The 22,566-nt window shown below is 44.9% G+C and overlaps 1 protein-coding gene across 7 annotated transcripts in view; it reads right to left on the reverse strand.

The window, feature by feature from the left end:
* The window catches only part of UNC13A (unc-13 homolog A), an 87,396-nt gene that overhangs the window by 34,449 nt on the left and 30,381 nt on the right, over positions 1-22,566 (reverse strand). For 3 of the 7 annotated variants that reach the window (XM_074307073.1, XM_074307067.1, XM_074307095.1), the window contains 18 exons: positions 20,631-20,666; positions 18,693-18,909; positions 17,595-17,714; positions 15,289-15,795; positions 14,864-14,957; positions 12,703-12,749; positions 12,378-12,456; positions 9,836-9,907; positions 7,266-7,485; positions 6,124-6,351; positions 5,117-5,258; positions 4,764-4,933; positions 4,265-4,380; positions 3,956-4,119; positions 2,106-2,256; positions 1,470-1,538; positions 828-917; positions 394-528 (listed from right to left, as the gene is read on the reverse strand). In XM_074307073.1, coding sequence (XP_074163174.1) covers positions 394-528; positions 828-917; positions 1,470-1,538; positions 2,106-2,256; positions 3,956-4,119; positions 4,265-4,380; positions 4,764-4,933; positions 5,117-5,258; positions 6,124-6,351; positions 7,266-7,485; positions 9,836-9,907; positions 12,378-12,456; positions 12,703-12,749; positions 14,864-14,957; positions 15,289-15,795; positions 17,595-17,714; positions 18,693-18,909; positions 20,631-20,666 — 2,657 coding nt within the window. Of the gene's footprint in view, positions 1-393; positions 529-827; positions 918-1,469; positions 1,539-2,105; positions 2,257-3,955; positions 4,120-4,264; positions 4,381-4,763; positions 4,934-5,116; positions 5,259-6,123; positions 6,352-7,265; positions 7,486-9,835; positions 9,908-12,377; positions 12,457-12,702; positions 12,750-13,670; positions 14,714-14,863; positions 14,958-15,288; positions 15,796-17,594; positions 17,715-18,692; positions 18,910-20,630; positions 20,667-22,566 lie in introns of those variants that run through there. The other 4 variants (XM_074307089.1, XM_074307112.1, XM_074307079.1 and 1 more) reach the window with 3 other exon arrangements.

Consider the following 22,566-nt stretch of genomic DNA (forward strand, 5'->3'; position numbering starts at 1 on the left):
CTAATAAAACTTAAATAACTCTACTCAACCAAAATGGACTCAATTCAACTCATTGATGTCAACCCAATAAAATTTAAACTCAACTCAACTCAACTCAACCTAGCTCAATTCAACTCAATCCAATAAAACTGAACTCAATTTAATTAAATCAAACATAGATCAATTAAATCTAACACATCTGCACCAAATCCATACAATCCAGACAAATGCAATTTCAAATGTCCCAGAACAATTCAACATAACTCAATGCAATTCATAGATGTCCTACCTAATCTAGCCCAATTGCAGTTAACATATACTCTTCAGTCTCTGTCAAAAGTTAATCTTCCAAAGGCCACAATCTAGCCTTAGCCATCCTTTCCTATGAAACACGTCCATGTATCACTCCCTTACCGGGTCAGTCTGGTATTCTCGACTGTAGAGTTCATGGCAGTTGTTAAAGATATATTCATAGGTGGAATTGAGGCAGGCCTTCACACAGTCCTTTACCACTTGGCTGGCACGAGGTGGGCTCTGTAGTTCCTGGACCTAGGGGAGAGAGAGGACTAAGTGGGCAAAAGGCTAGAAAGTGAACCTTATCTCAGAAGCTGAGGTACAGGTAGGACATAAAGCCTGACTGGTTCCAGTTTCAAAGGGGTGATGACAGAGGAGAGGATCAATTGTGTAGTGGAAATCAGGCCATTGAGAAAAGATATATAATTCTGAGTTATATGCACGTTATGATACTGTGTGGTATGTTCTGGTAATGATAATAGTTTAGTGGCCAGGAGTTCTTGGGAGATTCCAAGAGACTACTTTGCCCAAGCCAGGCAGGAGCTCTCTGTTACCTTCATCCGGAAGAACGTGATGCTGGTGAGAAGGTCCACAGTAGACTTGAGATCCTGAAGCCTCTCTGGGCTGCTTGCTGGGAAGTTGTTCTGAAGGGGAAGGGAACAAGAATTACCAGAGATAATCCTTCCCTGCTACAAGAGTCCTCATGAGAAAACTCCAAGGAGTCAACTTATAAAATAGGGATTGTGGGAGTCTGGGGAGAGGATAAGGGATGGCAAAGGGGAACTTTTTGAGTTTAAGGAAGGGAATATGAGGACATGGGACCTTCATAGCATAGGGAAAGTACAGGGAAGAACCCTGCCAGGAACTAAAGACAAGCCTGGGGCGGCAGGGGAAAGGATGTGCAGCCACGATATCCACAACTTTCATCCAGATTAATTTATATGCTTGTGTGTATGTATGTAAGTTGACCTGTGTACTATGAAATGTGCAGCTTACATGTTGTAAAGGTGTGTTTATTTTCCTGTGTGCTTGTGTGTTAGTGTAGTCTTCCCTGAGTGTGCACATGTGGGCTTATTGGTCCATATACTTGCACCTACATGTCATAGTTGACAAATTTCCCCATGAACATGGATAAATGTCGGGATGTGTAGGTGTACATACATGTCAAAGCTTGTTTTCCATATTGTAATTCTTACCCGGTACATAGACAAGTCAATTCTCAGGGAGTTGTGCAGCTGGTCCAGGAGTTTCACAAAGCGCTCTTTCTGAGGAGAAAGTGGGATGGGGCAGGAAAGAAGGGGAAGATTAGAAACACCAGCAATTATCCTAATTACCCATGTGTGGAATGAGAGCATCAGAGATCAATTTTTGCCCTTTGCCCCCTAGCAGAGCAGGACCAACCCCTCCTGAACGATAGCAATTGCCAGATACAAATGGTAGTCTTGCCTCATCTTGACAAAATCCAGATCCAGATCCAAGATCTAGGGGTACTAAAGATAATCTAGGGACAAGCTGAGAAGCAGATGACCTAGGACTTCAGAAACAAGTTCTTCCAGAGGGAGCATGTGACATTAAACAGCTTCCTCTGAGCTGAGGGCATGGCCAGGTGCCCCCTGGGCCTGACCCCTCATGCCAGACCCCAGTAAATGTCTTCCTGGGAGTCCTCTGATAGTCAGAAAGTGACTTAGCATCTCTGCCCATAGTCATTAGGGAGTACATGCAGTTTGGTCAGTTCTGTTTCAGTTCTGGAAGGGAGTGCCCATCTGGTTGGATGGAGCAAAGGGCAGAGGTAAGAGGCACCCTTTAACTAGTCTGGGAGGCTAGGTACTGACCCCAAAGTTGGAGGCAGCAAATCGGTCAGAAGCAGAGACGTTGGTAGAGGCTGTGGTGTGGGCGTAGTAGGCATTAATGTTGGCTAACAGAGTGCTCATGACAGCAGGTACTCCAGGGCACATGTACTTGGAAGAGAGGCAGGCGAAGTGTCTGGAAAAAGGAGGGACGAAACCAAGGAGTCAATGGGGGACTCTATAGAAGGGCCATCTTATTCTTCTGGCCAGGGAACTGAACTCTTGTGCTCCACCTGGCCTCCCTCAGGAAGGCTTGCAATGAGGAGAATCAATCATAGCTTTATGAACCTTTAAATGTCTCCCTACAAAAGGTTTCTCTGAGGAATATATGTCCCCCATTTCCTCCCTCCCTTCCTTTTTCTTCTTCCCTTTTTCCTTCCTTATTTCTTCCTTTCTTTCGTTCCTTCCTTCCTTCTTTTTCCTTCATCCCTTATTTCCTCCTTTCCTTCCTCTATTCCTTAGCCCCTCCTTTCCCTCCATCCTTTCCTTTTCCTGCCTTTTTTCATTCCTTCCTTCTCCTTCCTTCCTTGTTTCCTCCATTCTTTCTTCTTTCTTCCTTCCTTTTTCCATGCTTTCTTCTCTCCCTCCCTTTTCTTTCTTTTCTTCCTTCTCTCTTTCCTCTGTCCTTCCCTTTCTCTTTCCTATTTCTTTTCCTTCCCTTCTCCCTCTCTCCCTCTCTGCCTCTTTCCCTCCATTCCTTCCTTCCTTTATTCCTTCCTTCCTTCCTTCTTTCCTTCTTTCCTTCCTTCCTTCTTTCCTTCTTTCCTTCCTTCCTTCCTTCCTTCCTTCCTTCCTTCCTTCCTTCCTTCCTTCCTTCCTTCCTTCCCTTCCTATCTTCCTTTTTTTTCTCTCCTTCCTTCTTTCCCTCTTTGGTTCCCTCCTCGGACTGTCAATTTGGATTATGTCTTCTCTCTACGTCCTTTCTGTTAATATTATATTGTATGTTTCTTTCTCTTTATCATGGTCCTTATATGTTCCTCCTCTTCTCTTGAATCTGGGTCTCATTTATGTCTCTGAGTATTAAGGATATTTTTCTCAAATTCAGAATGAGACATCTTTTTTTTTTTAATATGGCCAATGTGTTTTCTGACTTTACATATTTGTTATAAGAGTTTAAAGAAATTGTTCAGTGGGGAAATAGGAGAAACAATGAATGCTTGTTAGAAAAATAATACAACAAAAAGGAATGTGTCAAAAATATAAAAACTAATCATCTTGAAACATCTTGAAAATTATATGAAGTTTTCCCTATTATTAAAAAAAAAACTTCCACTTAACAGTTTGTTTAAAAAAAAAAAAAAACTCTCTCCTCAGTTTCTGTCTCTTTGTTGCTCAATGTGTCTGTCTCTGTCTCTCTGTCTATCATATTATGTCCCTTCTCTCACTGTCTCCTTATTTGTTCCTTCTTCCTCTTTGTCTTTCAAAGATCCATCTCTCTGGTTCACCTTGCTCATTAACTGACATTCTTTTGCCAAATCCCAACCTTGACATTTCCTCCCCTTCTCTACTTCCCAGTATAATGTTCTCCTGATTGGTTTTCCTTCCCATGGCCACACCCTTGTCTTTTCAAGTTCCTCTCAACTATATTCTGACAGACTTCTACCTTTAACGCAACTGGTAACTTCCCACTTCCCTAGTGCCACCCTAAACTTAAGAATGACCAATGGAGATTTAATTGCTTCACTCCCATAACACCTCATTTCCCAACTGATACTCTCTGGTGTCACTTTGATCTCATCATCCTCTCTGTCCTAAATCCATCCCATCCCCACCATGGGGCTATTGCCCATCCTACTGCTAGAGTAGCCCACTCTTCTACCCCCAGCTGGTCTCACGTCATGGCTTGATAGATGGATTCGACGCCATAGCGCATGGCAAATTCATCCACAATTTCCTGGGCAGTCTCATCATAATAGACCTTCCAAGCATCATCACCCTTTGCGTCTGGGATCCGGACAGCACCACTGTTCTGCACATCTGTTACAAAGTGGAACAGGTTCTGAGGAGGAAGAGAAGGAACAGATCAGACCAGTGGAAAGAGGGGACAGGACCAAGACCAAGACCAGGAAGGGGCACAGGGATTAGAGGGAGGGGCAAGAATTAGAGGGTAGAGTGCAGAATGGGGGACACTGAGATGGTCTCACCTCATGCAGACATGTGTACTGGACATGGTATGGGGCCACCTTCTCCTCACCCTTGATTTCTACACTTATGTGTAATCGGATGGCTCCAGACACAGCTGACTTGTCTGTCCGCTTGTCTGGGAACAAGAGAAAGAAGAGACAGAAGGTCAGAAAGGATCCCCAAAGTGATCTGGATCAGTGAAGAGAGACCTTGTTGGTTTTCATCATGAGACAATCTAATCCCATGTATGACTTAGGGACAGGTCACCTGGAAACAGGAAATAATACCAGAAGATTACTGGCATCTAATGGTATTTTCATCTTTCCAATCAGATTAAAGACCCAAGGGTAAAGACTCTCTATATTATTTTCTAATCTCTTTCCTATCATTGGGACCTATCCAAATGTTTTCTCCTCAAACTGGAGACTTCCTTAAGGCTAAAGCCTTGTCTCTGAGATTCAGCACTGTGCCTCTCTCCCTGTGCCCAAACCTTCCAGGAGCAGCTCAGGAAGCACTCACCTAAGTTGTACCAGACATCCATCTCTCCGCTCAATGTTCGTACTTCGATGATGGTCTGGCCCAGAAAGTCATCTGACTCTCGCTTGAACCTCTGTTTAACTCGAGATTTGATGTCATCATCCTCATCCCAGACACGCACCTTGATGCGGTCTGAAGAATTATGGCACTCACTGTGGAATAGATGGAGGAAAGGGGAAACTGTTCATGCCTCAGTCATCTGTACTAAGGGGAAGCTGGGAGGAGGAGAGGAAGGAGGAGAAGGGAGGGGGCTGAACCTCCCTGGAAGAAGGGATACAAGGGCTAGATGGGTCCTCCCTGAGCAGTGGGAGACACCCCCAGGTGAGGGCACTTACAAATGGAAGTTCTCTTCCCACACAGGGTTGAGATTCCCATAGATGGTTTTAGTCCGTTTCTTCGTCTTGCCAACCTGGACAGTAACATAGGGGTCACTGGAGCCGGTTTTATCCTTTGCCTGAAGGCCCTGGGCACAGACCACTGGAACACACACATGCATGTACAAACACATGTGTGAGCACATGCAAATGTACATATCAGATCACATTATACATGCACATACAAATGTAGGCATACATGTGCACAATTCAGGGGTATGAATTCTAGCACACTTGCATAATAACATACATACATACATACATACATGCATGCATATGGACAACAGAACCTCATGTATACATACCACATGATCAGATACAGACACAAACACACATATAAAAAATCTTGCACACACATCATCCATATGGACATATACCCATACATACTTGAAAGCCCTTACAGTATACTGAACTAAGCAAGGCAACTCTAGGGAGTCTTGGAGACAAGATACCCAAAATTCTACTGATGATATATTGGAAAAGCAATATGGCCCTAAGTAATACCAAGAACATAAGGTGATACTAAGGGGATGCTGGGACACAGGGTGACATGGACATTTCCTAGGGCATTCAAAGGAGTAAGTCAAGAGTAAATTAAGAATTTATTAAGTATCTACTATCTGCTAGACATTATCCTAAGCACTGTATAAATTGTCTCTAGTCTTTAACTTAGACAAGAAAACACTAAGACTTGAGTACTGAGTATTTGAGTACTTGAGGGCCAAGAAGATATTCCCAGAAGCTCTAAAAACTCTCTTTTTTCCTGGCAAGTGGTTTGGAGCCTGGTGATTACAGAGGAAATCTGGGGCAGGCATAGCAAAGGGGTAAGCCATTTGAGAAGAAATACTAGCAAAGGGCATAGAGGCCACTGCTAACTACTGTACACCATAAACTGGACCTAGCCTTGGGCACCCACCCCAGTGCCAGGCCTCTGGGGTCACACATCCCATCACCCAGGTGGACCTCACCAGTGATACTGATCTTTGCCGACCACTTGGATGTCCCATCCAGGACGCTCTGTTTCACAGCCTTCATCTGTTGTGTATGTGTTGTCTTGGAGACTGCAAAGATCTCCTGGATCAGCTCAAAGATCTCAGGCTTATTCCGCTCCCGGATCTTCATGCGGTCCTTAAGCACCATAATGATGTTCTGTGTTCGGTCCTCAGCCCCATGCTTGGAGCTTTTCTCTGCAGCTCCTGGAGTATTAGCAGAAGAACTCTTGGACATTAGGCATTTAAATCCTCATTGAGCATCCATCTCTTTCACTGATCCTTCAACTCCCTTACTAAATCCCAATTCCCTCCCCAATCACCTATCACTGTTTCCCCATCTTCATCTAGATGCCCTTCCCCCTTTCACTCATAGATGAAATTAAGAACTAGAAGGGACCTCGGGGTCCATATAGGTCCATTCTCCCATTTTGCAGATGAGAAAATTGAGGCTTGATTAAATTCAGACAGGGAGTCAAAGGCAAGCCACGGTTTGAACCCAAATTGAACTCTGATTCCAGATTCAGTACTCTTTCTCATTGTATCATACTATTTCTGCAGCTTCCGTTCCCTCAGTGATTATCACTTATCCTTTATCTTGCTTACTGAATTCCCGTTCCCCTCAGAGTTTTTCATTCTCTATACTAAGTCCCTATTCCCTTCACTGAGCTCCCAATGCCATGACTGAGCCTCCATCACCCTGCATATAGCTAGTAGTCACTTCCATACTTGCTCCATTTTCAGCTAAGTCCTGGTTACTGACATCCCTGCTTTCTACTCCTCTGCCCTCAGATACCCAGCTCCCCATAGCCACTGAAATCCCCAGAATATGAGCTGGGTGGGTCTGTTATGCCTTATACCAGGACAATAACTGAGATGATTGTGTATTTGGACTCAGAATCCTTTGTAGGATCTGGGGAGCTGGTGCTGAAGTCCAGAAAAAGAAAAAGAAATATAATAAGGAAAGCTGGCACTGTTAATGTCTGAGTTGACCTGAATCAACTAGGGGAAGATTATGAAAGAGGCAGAGAAATGCCATTTCTGACCACTTCTGCCCTAGAGGGGAGGGGAGAGAAGGTCTAGGGAGATTGCACCCATGACGAGATCGGGTCTGTCCTTACGCTGCAGGCAGTCAGCATTGAGTAAGTCCTGGCACTTCTCATGACACTTGACCCCACACTCGGTACATCTCATGCCCTGCCGAGCAATGCCCCACAGAAGCCCCTCACACTCATAGCAGTAGGTGGGTGTGGTGGCCGTCCACACCTCGAAGTTGTGGGGGGTTGTGCAGGAGATGGGGTAGATTAAGGCTTGAAGCGTCTTCTTGTAAACATGGTTTTTCTGGAAAGAGACAGAGACAAGGGAATCTCATGGCAGGGACCCCAAACAACAAGGGCATCCCTTTCAGCTACATCCCTCCCCTAATATTGACACAGAATCACAACTTGAATACTAGAAAGGACTTTGGAAGTCATCTAACTCAACTCCAGCTTAACCAGGCGTTCATGTCAGGATATTCCTCATAATGTTCACCCATCCTTCACTTGAAGACTTTCATTGACAGTAAACGCATTATCCCCCATTCCATTTTTGGATGGCTCTAATTGTTGAATTCTTCCTACTACTGCCAAAAACCTGCCTTTCTGCAACTTGCCTTCTGTGTGCCCCCATTACTTGTAGTCCTGACCTCTGGGGCCAAGCAGAACATGACTAATCCCTCTTCTTTTTCAAATACTTGGACACCCGCTGGTTATCCTTGAAAAGAGAGAGCATGTCCCCTGACATTCTCCCTCTGCCTCCCTCCCCCACCAATTCTTATTCTCCAAGCTAAATATCCTTGGTTCCTTTAGCTAAACCTCATAATAACATAGTTTCCAGTTCCTTCCTCATCCTGATCCCCTTCTAACACCTCCTATAACGTCTAACAAACACCTTGATCCTTCTTTCTCTGTGCCCATTTCTTATTCTCCTTTCAAGGCCCAGATAGATTCCTATTTCCTCCAGGGAGCTCTCCCCATCTATCCCAGTTCACAAGGAGCCCCTTCTAAATATTCCAGTCCTAGGGATCTGTTTGGCTCATGGGAACCTCTGTTCCTTTGTTTGTTTGTTTGTTTGTTTTTTTTTTTTGCTGGTCTGAGTCTTATTTCCTACCCAGCTTTTGGAGCTCCCTGAGGACAGCAAAGCACAGAGTTAGGCACATCAGGGGACTGAGGAGAGAGACATGTTGATTAAATTTCCCAGTCTATTCCCCCCATGTCATTGCTGTGACTTCCCCTCAGTTTATCACCAATCTGTCCTATATATAACCTTGCTTGTACATCATTGTTTGCATGTTGTCTCCCATTAAAATGTAAGCTCCTAGGGAGAAATAATTGCTTTTGCCCTTTTTTGTGTCTCTGGCAGTTAGCACAGTATATGGTACCTCATAGGCGCTTAAAATGCTTTTTGACTGACTGTGGCACATCTCTCCTTCTCCTATTTTCTTAGGAGACTGAAAAAAGGTAGGGAACTTTTAAAATGTAGAAAAAAAAAAAGCCAGGAAGGCTAGCCCCCAGGAGTCTACACCTGCCTGCAGCCTGTACCTTCCAAAACTGCAAGAAAATCTGATCCCTAGGAAGGAGACAATATTGAAAAATAGGTGCTGGTCAGGGGAGTTGTCAGAAGGATTGTTGAATAGGATGCCTGATAGATATTAAATGTAATACTTTGCTCAGCCAAAACTGATCTCACTATCACCCTACTAAATCTTCTTTCTAATTTTCCTCTTGAGATGATGACCCCCCCAGTCACCCTAGCTTGCAACCTGTTCTCCTTTATTCCTTTATTCTTTCACCCCTGCCCCATTCCTATATCCAATCAGTTGCCAAGTTCTGCCTTCATAACATCTCTCCAAATATACACCCTCTGACTGCTGTCAGTGCCCTAAGGGTGAAAGTCTTCATCATCTTACACCTGAACTCTTCTAGCCTTGTGATTGTTCTGCTTGATTCCAGTCTCTTCCTCCTGTCTCCTATCCTCCCTTCAAATATCAAAGAGATCTTCCTAAAACATAAGTCTGACCATGTCACATCAACCTCTGCCTGCCTCTAAATCTTATTTGGTAAATTGCAATGACTCTCTAGTATCCTCTTGGATCCAAATATATTTTTTCTTTGGTTATTAAATCTCTTTATAAGCTGGCCCCTTCTTATAATTCGGTAACATTGACCTCTTTGCTATTTCTTGCACAAACATTCGATCTTTGGACTCCAGTAATTTTTTATTGCATATCACCCATGCCAGAAACTACTTCAACTTCTCATCACAGCCCCTAGGTTTTCCTGACCTCTGGCTAAAATTCAAACTTTGGTAGGAAGCTCCTCCTGATTCCCTTTAAGGCTAGTGATTTCCCTCCTAGAATTTCTTCAATTTATTCTACATGTATCCTGTTTACATGAAATTGTTTACATGGTTGCTTCCCTCATTAATGAGCTCATTAAGAAAAGGGAATGTCTTTTGTCATTCTCTATATCCTCAGAACTTACTAGCACAGTACCTGACACATAGTAGGTGCTTATAAATGCTTCTTGATTTGAAGATTATTCTCTATTTTGCTTTTCCCATCCTCAGGGCCAGAGCACCAGCTGGAAAATCCCAGATTCTTAATGGGGGCCCATCACCCTACAATATCCCATCATCCATGCCCACTTACTAGCTCTTCATTGTTTAAGGTGCTGGAGGCCAGTGCAGAGGTGATTCCAGCTTTCCGGGACTGGACCAAGGACTAAAAGAGGAAAGCCAAAGGTGAAAGGAATTAGCTATAGATCAGAACCCCTAGTCAAGGTGATTGTTAGCCTAACCAGTCATGGAATGAAATCACCAGCCACAGAATCAGAAACATCAATCTTCACTTGAAATCACTAGTCACACATTGGGATCATGGACCCTGGTAAAGGTCTCCTGTACTTCCCCCATTTATTGGCTGATAGCTGTGGCAGGGACCCATCCTCATAGGCAAGTCAGTTCCCCCAGATAATAGTGGGCATATGCTTTTGGGGATATTGAAATATCCTAGGGAAGATGGGCAGGAGGCAGGAGAGGCAGGGAGAACTGTTGAGAGTGTTTGAGAGTAGGATCATTGGGAAGGAAACTCTGGTAGTCACTTACCATTGCCTGAATAGCCAAGGCAGCAGGAGAAAAGGAAACAAATGGTGTTAGCTTCAGAGAGCCTTTCCCCAACTTCCTCATTCCCTTACATGCAAATACTCACACACACTATGCCATTTAGTATCTGCCCTGGTCCATGAAAGCCCTGCTCTGAAATGCTTTCTTTGGAAATGCTATGGGAGAAAGGCCAACATTTGGCTGGCGAGGAATGGCCCAGTCACCAGAAATCTACTCCTCCCTGGGTTACAACAGTGGGTTACAGCTCCCACCAGTCACAAACACTAAAATGGTACCCAGGTGATAAGGGATGCAGAGTATTAGGACCAGGATGGGGAGAGAGCTTTGGGAAATTAGTACCCATCTGAGAAAAGAAAGGAAAGGAATGAGGTCTTGACAGATGGGAAAATGCCTGATTCTACCCTTTTGTTCCTCCCAGCCCAATAACAGCCCTGACTATATGATGTGGTCTGGAAATAGGAATAAGGATCCTCTCCAGACTTCATCCTCCTCCTCTGTAAAATGAGGAAGAATTCTAAGACTCTTTCCAGTGTGATCTTTCCTTATTCTATAGAAAGGGGAAACGAACTCTCCAAGGGGGGGGGGGAGGAGGTAAGGAAGACACTGACTATTGTTTCAAATATTTAATGTGAGTAATGTATGCTGTTAATCTTAAGGGAAAAGCAGTAACCAAGGATAGGGATAGGAAGCTAGTCATAGGATGAAAGAGACCTTTGAGAGCAGGAAATCCAAATCCTACATTTGATACTTGAGGAAACTGAGGCCCACAGAGGTGTCATGGCTTGTTCAAAGTTGCACAGATAGGCAGTAATGCAGATAAGATCTGAACCTTAGTCTAGCACTTTCTACCATTGCATGCAGCCTCTGGGCACTTATACTGGAAATTTACAGGAAGCAAAAGAGCCAGAGTTTCTGGATGTGTTCCAGGGAGGGGTTGGGAAGGGTTTAGAAAAGACAGAACAGGAAGCCTCAGCTCCCCACCATCCTGCTTCCATTGCACAGATGTATATGCTGTGAGTTATAATGGTTACTCCTCCCTTTCCCAAAGCCAGAATTCCCCTCAGGGCTTTCTGGGAATGTACTGAATGGGAAATATGCTCTAGTTGGCCAAGTCATGGGGCTGGATACTCGGATATGCAACTCAGTGAAGCATGTAGGGGAGGGAAGGGGACAGGAAGAGAAAACCAAGAGCCAGATTCAGAGTGAATGGAGAAGGAAAGAGGGAGCTTCCTGGTGGACAGAACCCATGCTCATTCCCAAATAGTTGTTTGTATGTTGTTCCTCCCTCCTCCCTCATTAGATTGTGAACTCTTTGTAAGCAGAGATGGCTCTCTCTTTGTATCTCCAATACTTACCAGAGTGTCCAGAACACAGTAAGTGCTCACTAAATGCTTGTCGACTTTAGCTAAAGATATCTCCTCCTTGGCTAGTCAAGTTGACAAGCATTTAATAAGCACCTACTTTGTGCTATGTGCTCAATCTGAACAAATCTAATTCTCCCGCCAAGTGCCAGATCTTCAAATGTTTGAATGAAACTATCATGCTCTCTGCCTCTAGTCTTCCTCATTCCCAGAACCTTCAGCTGATTTTCAGAGGTTGAAGCCCTTTCTATCATCACTGGCCCTTTTGGGGGATATACTCTCCGTGGTCTTTGGCCCTGATGGAAGTCACGGGTCTTGGTTTCATCAACATGGAAATAAAATGAAGATACTAGTAGCTGCGTTTATATAGCACTTTAAGATTATCAAAGCAACATAATAACTCTGTGAAGCAGTTATTGTTATTATGTATATTTTGCAGTTGAGTCCAGTAAAGTGACTAAGTCTCAAAGTCTCATAGATAGTAAGTGTCAGTGGCTTGTTATTATTATTGTTGTTGTTGTTAATGTTACTAATATTATACATGGGGTTGGAGGGGGAAAAAAAGAGAGAGAGATGATACATTAGGAATTAAGTGTGATGTAGATTTCTCAGTCTCTGGAAGAAAAAGGAGACAGAACCAAGTGGATTTCCGGGACCAGCCCCAGAGACAGATCAGGATTTGGGGAGAAGAAAATGCTGTTTACTCACCAAGTCACTCACAAGGGGAATCGGTTTTCTTTTGCGAATGTCCGGCATGCTGTCTATGATGATGAGACCACCGCCAGGCCTGGGGATGAGAAAATAAATACTTCCCCTGAGCACTGCTCATGTCTGTGGCTCTCCTTGGCTTATCTTGGGACCTCCAAATGCCAAGGAAGGAGGGTATGATGCTTCAGGGATCTCTAACACCCAACGACCTACAGACCTGAGTCCTTGCTCTGCCCTCCCGAAATAGGAAGTTCATCTCTGGTAGTGCCGGGGGAAGGGGGAAGGGAGCAATTTGGACTTGAAGGGGCTGTGTTTAACTACTCACCCGCCTTTGAACCAAAGTGAGTTAGACATGTCTCCTTCTCCTCGGGCCTGAGGGATAATCACAACTCTGTGACATTTTGTCCAAAGGGCAGACACCATTCCTTCCACCCTCCTCCTCCAACTCACAAATGGATATCAGATTAATCTGAGTCTCTAGAATCCTGGTTCTTGTCCCAGCCTGGGCTTCCTCAGGGAAGCAAAGCCTCCATGGTCCCTCCCAGACCCTGGAGCTCAGCACCCCTCTTAGAGCTCCATAGTCTGAGATTTGAGAGGAATATCTCTGCTGTCCTGATCTCTTCCCCTCAGGGCTTCCTGGCCATCAATCCAATCTCTCTTAACTTTCATCTGTCCAGTCTGACCTCTGATCAGTAGACCTTAATCTATTGAGATCAAGGGTCCCTGGGATGGGGCAGAGAGTTAATGTCAATGTATTAGGGAACGTTAATGGGGTTAATGCTGCAGGAGGCTCTGAACCACCCCAAGATCCATCCTATTCCTGAGAGATCAGGTGAGTTATAGGGAGGAGAACTTCCATTCTGACTCAGTCATCATCTCTTAATGTGACTTTGGACAAGTCCTTCATTTGCCCCTTCTCAACTGTATAATGAGGTTGATACTTGCATATTGGTTCACTTTGGGAAAATGCTATAGAAATGATTAAAGATAATTGTTATTTTAGAGGCTTTAATCAGAGCAAGTTTCCACACTCACTGTGCCTAGATGAGAGTGGAAGGATCTCAGTGTCTGATGTATCTTGACAGAACTTTAATTTGTCTCCCCTATATCCCTGAACCAAAACAGCCTGTTGTGGAGCCTAGCAAGCTATGCCAGGTAAGAAAAGGCGCTGAGGGCAGAGGAAAAAGATCAGCTGCTTTCTTGGGATCCCTGCCCATCTCCTAGACCGTGCCTTTTTCCCCCTCCTGCTGCTCTGGTGTCCATCAGGGACCCTGAGGGTGGGCACACACCTACCTGTGCCAATGGTGCTCACAGGGCATGAGGGCAGTGATGGTGATGAGCAACTGAAAAGCATGAAAGGACCCGAAGGGCAGGCAAAGGCAAACAAAAAAAGAAATGATGGTGGATAGGGGTGAAGGCGGGTGGCTACAGCCAGACAATGGGAGGACAGGGGATTCAGTGGAGATCATTGAGGAAGCAAAGGGGCACTGGAGGCACATTCCCAACCCAATGCAGCCCAGCTCCTTCCTCCCCTCTGACTCCCATCCCAGAACCCAGTCCTACCTACCCATTTATTCCTAACTCCCATGCTCAATTTGCTCACCCATAGTTCTTTATGTTAACATTAGTCTTGACCATAGATGACCTCACCTTAATCCTGATTGTGCTAAATGTAATACACTTAACTCAGTCTTGGCCCCGATCATAAATTCTATCCTAATCTTAGATCTAACCTTGAACCTAATGAAAATTTTAACAATGTTCTTATTGTTTAGTTGGATTCAACTCTTCATGACCTCATTTAGGATTTTCTTGACAAAGATACTGGTTTGCCATTTCCTTCTTTAGCTCATTTTACAGGTTTTAGGAAACTGAGGCAAATAGGGTTAAGTAACTTGCCCAGGGTCACAGCTAGGAAGTTTCTGAGATTGGTTTCAAACTCACAAAGATGAATCTTCCTGACTCCAGGCCTGGCACTCTACCCACTGTACCACCTCGTTGCCTGCTAACCTCAACCCTGATCATGAACCCAAGCCAATTCTTGGTACTAACCTTAAAACAAGTCTACCTTAAACTCTAATCCTGAACATAACTTGAATTGAAAGGCCAATATTGACCCTCATCATGACCTCAATCCTGACCCCAAATCTAATCTTTTTTTTTTTTTTTTTTTTTCCCCTGAGGCTGGGGTTAAGTGACTTGCCCAGGGTCACACAGCTAGGAAGTGTTAAGTGTAGACCAGATTTGAACTCAGGTCCTCCTGAATTCAAGGCTGGTGCTCTATCCACTGTGCCACCTAGCTGCCCCCCCAAATCTAATCTTGATATTAATCTTCACCTCCACCCTAACCCCAAATCTCAAATCACCATATCTAGCCTTGCAAACTTGGAAACTTCCCAAGCCAATGTAGACCCACTGCAGCCTTGCAACACTGGTGCTCTTGGTCTCTGCCTAGCTGGGCTGGTCCCTTCACAAGGAATACTCACCTCCTGAAGCTGCATTCGGACTTTGTTGAATACTCGTAGCCAGTTGGCCTTAGCTCTGGACATGGAGTCTTGTCCTTCTTCATCTTCCCGAGCCCTGTAACAGATTGGCCCCACCCCAGGGCCAGCATTTAAGTTTCCCTCTGGGTCTCCAGTGTTTACAGCTCTAGAGTCTCCTATGCATCAGTATAGCTGTCTGTTTGGGGTTCCCTGGTGAGATGGGGGTCAGACCTCAAGTTCCCATTTGGAGAAAAATTGGCCAACAGTAGAGAATCCAAGCAGCTTGGGCCTCTCTGATAGTTTCCTGGGTCTACAGCTATATTGCCCAGTACTCTGTATAGTCCAGAGCCCAGGACTTGACTCTGAGCCCACTTGGCTCTTGTTCCTCTTTCCCTACTCCCTGCATCTAGGCATCTTGCTTCCTTTACCTCTCTTCCAGCTTTGGAGGTTCCGGCTCAGGTGCTCGCTCTGCCCCAGGCACTTCCTCTGCTCCTGCTGGTTCTGGCGGCATCTTGGCCACTTCTGGGACTTCAGTAGATACTGGAGAGGGTTTTTCCTCTCTTTCTGAGGTGGTGGGTGCAGCTGGTGGGTAGCTTTCCTCCTTAGAGTATTCTTCTTCATTCTCACTATAGCCTTCCTGCCTCAGCTCTTCATCCTCCAGATCTTCCAAGTCTTCTTCTAGGTCTTCCTCTTCCAAGTCCTCTTCCTCCTCCTCTTCCAAGTCCTCTTCCTCCTCCTCTTCATTCTGATCCCAATGTGGGGAGTCTTTGTGATAGCTCACTGAGCTGTGGCAGGAGTGGTAAGAGTCTCGGTCTCTCTCTTCATCTATTTCAGAGCCCTGCAAGCTCTGGTCATCCGGATCAAAGTCCTCACTCAGCTGGGAGCTGCCCTGGCTCAGTTCCCCCGAGGAGGCATAACGGCTGCTACCAGTTGGGCTGTGTGGTGAAAGGGTTGGGAGTAGGAAGAGAGGAGATACAGATAATGTTAAAAGTACAGTTGCCTCTAATTCAGAAGTCCCTGTGCCCTTTCCTTCTAGTCTTGAGCACTGGGTAGACTTCAGTGGAAAGGGTTATTCATTTTCATAGAGAGTACTCATCTAACCCAAAGTCTTGGAACTCTTAGCAGGTAGTAGAAAAATATCAGATCTGAAAGTCCAGAGCCCTTTTTTTAGGCCCTAGCTGTGGTACTGGCCAGCTGTGGGACAAAGAGTAAGGCTTTTCCTCTTTAAATAAATATACCCAGAAGAATAATCCCTGCTCTGTCTACCCTATGGAACTTTGGTAAGAAACTATATAGAAAAATGTCCTTTTCCACAGGAAGTATAAAAACCCAATACAAATAATGTAAGCTCTGTTACCCATATTTCATTTCTTTCTCTCTCATCAGAGCAAAAATGTCCTGGATGCCAATACCATAGCTCAAGGAGTTCAAATCCAGGTCATAAGAAGTTACTGGCATCTGTCCCTAGGCCTTATTCTTCAGCCAGGTGACTAAGAACACACTATTTTAAAGTAAAAGAACACTTTCTTTAAAATCTGACTAAGTATGTGGAAAGTATTAAAGTGGGCAATGTTGACTCCCTCTGGAGTCTAGATGGGCATGGTGCTACCCTCGTCCATCATCGTCTACCATTTTGCCCCCAAATTTATTTCTACATCTTTGTTTCCCAGAATCCCTTTGCCTTCCTCCATTCCTAGAGATCTCAAAGATCAATGGCCAACCAGATTAAGAATATGTCCAGAATCTCTTCCTTCTATCCACCTTATGTTCCCCCCCCATCTTCCCTTCTTCCTCCCTTACCCTCACAGCAAACAAATCCAAAACAGACACAAGTGAACAAATCCAAAGGACAAAAAGAAGAAGGCCCCAAAGGGGGACAGAGAAGCGCACCATGCAGACAAGGACAGGGACAGTGTGGGGGAGGCCGATACCACATCCATTGATATATCTGGCTGGTGTAGAAAGCTCTCAGGAGCCACTTCAAACATTCTGCCCCCCATGATTCCCAAGGCTCTGGGCCAGAAGCTGGAACACTTGCGTTCTAGTCCTAACTCTATAACTGAATGAAGGTATAATCTTGACTAGTTAAGGTGTGTCTTGTCTCTGAGCTTGAGTTTTCTCTATCTGAGAAAGAGGAAAATAATATATAACTTGCCCCCTTTCCTAGGGCTGTGTGTAGCTCCCAAGCAAGACAACATTGAAAATGACCTTGATGTAGATTAGGGTCATCATCATCATCATCATCACCATCATATATAAGTAGGAAGAAGAACACACTTCTCTGGGAATGAGGCACTAGCTTTCCTTTTCTACCCAATCACAGCCACCACTTTAGGTATGTGACTGTCCAAACCCCTGAAACTCTCTGGTCTCATAGGTTCAGAACTACTTCACCTTCCTTGAGGTTTGGGATTGGAACATATTACTTCCTTTCCCATTGTGGGAGCTGCAACTCTATGAAACTTAATTTTTCCTATAAAGGGAGGAAGGGGACTGGAGGGATCCCATGAACTCAGGAGAGAGGGTCTCCTTATAAAGAGTACATGGAAGAAAGATCTGCTTTAAATGGCATTTATTCTGCTGATATCTGGAGAATGGTCCCTCCGACTCACCAAAGAGAGAGAGTTATATGGACTAGGAGTGATTGGCCAGCGGTATCGGCCTGCCCCAGCCCACAAGAACCAGACCACAGCACTGAACGGGGCATGAAGCTCACAACAGGGAAAGGACCCACCTATCTGACAGGTCTAGGGATGGCCTGTTCTCAAAGGAATAGTGGTGGCGGGTTGGCCAGCCCCGGCCAGCCTCCGAGTCGCTGTGGCCCCGAGTGGTTGGATCGACGCTACTGAAGCGTCTGCCAGGGAGTGGGGAAAGGGGAGGAGGAACATGGTCAGCAGGTAGGGGAGGGGTATTTAACTAAGTCTCCCCCTGGGGAGAGGAGGGCTCAAGTATCAACGAGTGGAATCATTCTGGTATCAGCTCAGCTGGTACTCTGTGGCAAGAGGGTAAGATCTACTCCCTTGCCTGCACTGAATGTCTCAAGAGACCAATCCATTTTCAGGGCCTCACACATTTGAGTTATTTATCCAGGTTTCAGCATCCTCTCTGGACCAACCAAGAACAGTCACTTTATCTTGCCTGGTCCTGATGACAACTTAATTCAATTTAGAAAATTCAGCCAGCATTGGATTAAACACCAACTCTGTGCAAGACATTATGCTCCTTGCAATAGTCCCACACTTTCCTTCTATCACCTGTGGATGAGACGACTCCCTCTTTCTAAAGCAGTTGGTAGTCCTTAATCTAGGAGCCATGAACTTTTTTGTCATAATTATTTTTCACTAATTTTTATTTGTAACCTCTTATTTTATTTAATGCATTTTAGAACATCATTCTGATTAAATCCATGGCTTCTAAAAGGATCCATGATTTAAAAAAAAAAGTTAGGAACTTCTGGACTAGAGTCTTCCAGAAGATCAAAACTCTTAGACCTTACCCAGAAGCAGGGTCCATTTCCTCTTCAGACCCCAAGCTCCATCCACCTCCTCCTCCTCCCCTTCCCTGACTCTTATCCTTCCATTCAACAATATACAAGGAGACAGACTCATCTCACAGTGAATGCTGGCTTACAAGTCAGACCTGGGTTTTAGTTCTAATATTAATGGGGTGATCTTAGAGAAGTGTATTACCCCTTACTGAGTCTGAGTTTCCTTATCTATAAAAGAATTGGACTACACAATCTCTTTCCTTCCACTCCTATTTCCCCCTTCTTCGTGCCTCCCCAGGATTCTTGTTCCTTCCCTTCTCTTCTACTCTCCCCTGACCCAGGTACCTGACTGGAGGTGCTTCTGAGTAGTCTTCATAGCTTCTCATAGAGTCACTGTACGAATCCCGGGAGTCTCGGGAGCCCAGTGGAGGAGGTCGAACTGAATACTGGTGGACAGAGGCATTTGGCTGGGATGTGGTGTAGTAGGGTGGTGGGATGCTGTTACTGGTCTCACTGCGGTAATCACTGTCCCGATCATCCACAGCACTGTCTGGGTCTTCATCTGGAAAAATTCCCAAATGGGAGGGATATAGAAAGGAAAAAAGTCTGGGAGGTGGGATGGAAGGTTGTCCCCACTAAGTGACACAACCTCCTTCCCTTTAGGGACCATGGGTAGTACCAAATACCTTAGATCCAAAAAGTGATTGTGAATTTAGGGGTATTTTCTCCAAGACCTGGGTTGTCCCCAATGTCAGCTGTTTTCTTCCCCCCATCCCTATACTAGATAAGGTAAATTATCTCCTACAAATCAAAGAAGGATGTTTTTAACATGGGATATGGCATGTGACTCCCTAGATGGGGAGATTATAAAAGGAAGCTTGAAGGGAGGAAGAGATGCTCAACTGGACTATTGCAATGCTTGAGGAACAGAGCCATATGGGCTTTGAATAAAACAAGGGTACAAAGAAAAAGGAATAAAAGAGAGGTGATAGGGAGATTCATGATGGCAGATGGGACGTGTAAAGGTTTGGAACACAGTCCATAGAAAATGGATGGCCCAAGCTGGAGAGAGGAAAGGAGAAGAGACAGGATGTAGGGTACTAGGGCACTATATGGGAGACCCGTGGCCAATAGAAATATAACCAGGGCTTAAGGAGGTCTGGAGAAAGAAGTAAGGAGGGTCTCCCAAGTGGAGCTTGAGGGAATATGAGTGGCATGGTGCCAGCTCCACCTGCTTTACTCTTTTCCAGAATCAGCTATCCCCCATGGTATTGAAGTGTTCATGCCTAAAAAGCTGCAAGTTCTTTTGAGGATAGCCAATCCCAATCCATGGTGCAGTGTCAAGGTTACCTCCTCAGCTCTGGGCTCACCTATCACTTTGGTGATACTCCTTCAGAGGTATAACACTGACCCATTGGCTAGGATGTTTTGCTGGAAGGAGGAGGAAAAGATATAGAGAATTGGGGGAAGGGGTTTGAGGGCACAGAATGGGCATAGCAGAAGTTCAGGGTAAGTACAGCTGGAATAATCTCCATCTAAATACCCATCCATCCTTCCAGAAAAGAGAGGTAACTGAGGTTCCCTGATAACCACCCCACAGACCAGTCACCATCTTTAGCTTCACGTCTGGACACTTTTTACAAAATGTTATTATAATAGAGCTAGGAAAGAATTTAGGGATCATGTAGTCCAACTATTTCATTTTTCACATAGAGAAACTGAGGCTCAGAGAGGAGAAGACTTGTCCAGAGTAACATTCATCCCCCTCCCCCATAAGAGGAAGGGAAAGGAAGGAGGGAAGAGGAAGAATCAACAATAGAGTGGGTGACAGGTAGGGGAAGAGATATGGGATTGGACATGGGGGCAAGAGGGTAGGGAGAGAGACTTGGGGAGAGGTGAAGTCCTGAAGGTCCCTAAGGGAGTGCTTGTGGGCATCTGGTCCCATCCAGTCCCAAATTGAAACCCTCATTCTCAGTTTGAAGCCTTAGAGTGGCTCCAAGATTATCCCCCAATTCCCACATTCTTCTCTGCTCATCAGGTGACATAGGGACACCCCTCCTGCCACCACCAGGGGAGAACAACCAGAGACTAGAAGATGAGGGGGCAAAGGGACAGAGGAAAGGCAGGGATGTGCCAGATAGACTGTCCCAAATTTCCCAGGTAAAACTCCCCATATTTCTCTCCATGGGAAAGGGAGGGGAAGGGAGGGGGAATATCCTTAGGGGAGCCATATGCCCCCATTCCGCCCCCTCACACTGGACAGATCGCCGGCTGAGTACTTACTCTGCTGCTCCCCCCAGCCAAAATAACTCCAGTTGCCTACAAAGAAAAGGGGCAGAGAGAATAAAGATGGGCAGAACTTGTGGCAGAGGGGATGGAAGAGGGCATAGGACAGGGAGCAGGAGCTGAATCGGGAGCATCCTCAGACCACCTGCTCTCTTCCTCCCCCAGTGTTCCCAGTCCACCTCCCTCTCTCCATCACTGCCCCATGTCCCTCAACCCCAAGCATTGTGGAATTTGACAGTCAAAAACAAACTTGGAAACTTCCCCCCATACCCACATACACTGGAAAAGAGTGGGACCAAGTAGATCTGCTCAGAGGGAAGTTGGGGGAGTGGGAAGCTGGGGAGGAGGTGGTGGGATCAGAAGAGGTAAGGGAGGAATCAGAGAAAAGTTGGAGGTATTGTGAGCATCTTATTAAGATCGTGAGGTGTGACCAAAGTCCTGGGCTAAGTTAGGAGGGAAGGGGACACTGCTCAGGAGGAGCCACATTCAATTGTAAACTCCTTGAGAGTAGACACCATTTGCATTCCCAGGGCTAGGGACATAGTAGCTTTTTTTTTTCACTCATCCAGCTTCATAGGCTAAGAATTTAGTGGTGAGAAGTGGGGATTTATGCAATGGGTAAGGAATTCCTCTGATTTCACTAGAGAGAATCCTCCTCCTGACTCATCTCCCACCTTCATTTATTTATTGGTGTGGGCCAGGGAGTGTTGCTGGGATCAATAATAATAATAATAGATTATATTTATGTATCTCTTTAAGGTTTTCATACATTAATTCATTTGAGTCTCCCAGTAATCCCAAGAGGAAGATGCTATTTTACTTCCCATTTTACAGATGAGGAAACTGAATATGGGTGAAGTTACCATGTTCATGTGATAGACTTTGATCCCTGATCTTCCTGACTTCAGTTCCATAGGATGTGCTGAACTGCCTCAGGGCTCACAGGATATCACTAGGGCTACAGAATATGTGTATCCATTATACAGCATTGGAGGTTCTCAATTACTTAATATCTCCTGGGAGGATGCTCACAGTAGCATAAGTATTGCATTTTTCATTGAAAGAGGTCTCTCCCTCCTTTTCTTGGAAGGAAGCGGGATGGGGAGAAGAGCTTTTATCTAAAAGGAGGAGGTGGTCCATCTGCCTATATCCCTTCAATAGAGGGAATTCAAATACTAAGAGTAAAATTGTATACATCCTTGGATAATAGAGCTAAAGCTCGAAGAGGCTTACAAGTTAATAATCTCATTCTGCAGATGAGGAAACTGAGGCAAACAGACTTGCTCAAGATCCCAAAGCTAGATAAGAGTCTGAGACAGGATTTGAACTCAGAGCTTCCTGATACCAAGTTTAGCACTGTTCATTGGAATACCTAGCTAGCATTTGACAGTTTACAAAGTGTTTTACATTCATTATCTCACTTGACCCTCATGGCTTCCTCATAAAGGAGGGATTATTATATTCATTTTAGAGATAGGAAAGAGAACATGGCATGTTAATGGTCAAACCAGGACTTTCTCCTGTACCTCATATGGCATAGGTATCCAAAAAAGTCCCAAACATTGGGACTAAGAGGTCATAGGATTATTGATTTAGAGCTAGAAGGGAACTTAGAAGCCAAGTTCAACACCTTCATTGAATAGATGCATAAAAATGGACGTAAGCAACTTGACCATTTCAGGTGTCTGAGATGGAGGGCACTTAGATCTTCTTTGACTCCAAGCCCAGCCCTCTAGCCATGATGACATCTCAATTTAGAACAGGAAGATACCTTAAAGTTTATGTGATAGAGCCCTTTTACAGGTAAGGAAACTGAAGTTAAAGAATAAAGCTAATAAATAGCAGAGTCAAAATTGAACTAAGTTCCTCTACCTGAGGTGCAACGTTCCTTCCCCTGTGACATGTTGCTTCAGACTAACTCTGAGCCTGATCC

Source organism: Sminthopsis crassicaudata, chromosome 1, assembly GCF_048593235.1.
Source record: "Sminthopsis crassicaudata isolate SCR6 chromosome 1, ASM4859323v1, whole genome shotgun sequence".
NCBI lineage: Eukaryota > Metazoa > Chordata > Mammalia > Dasyuromorphia > Dasyuridae > Sminthopsis > Sminthopsis crassicaudata.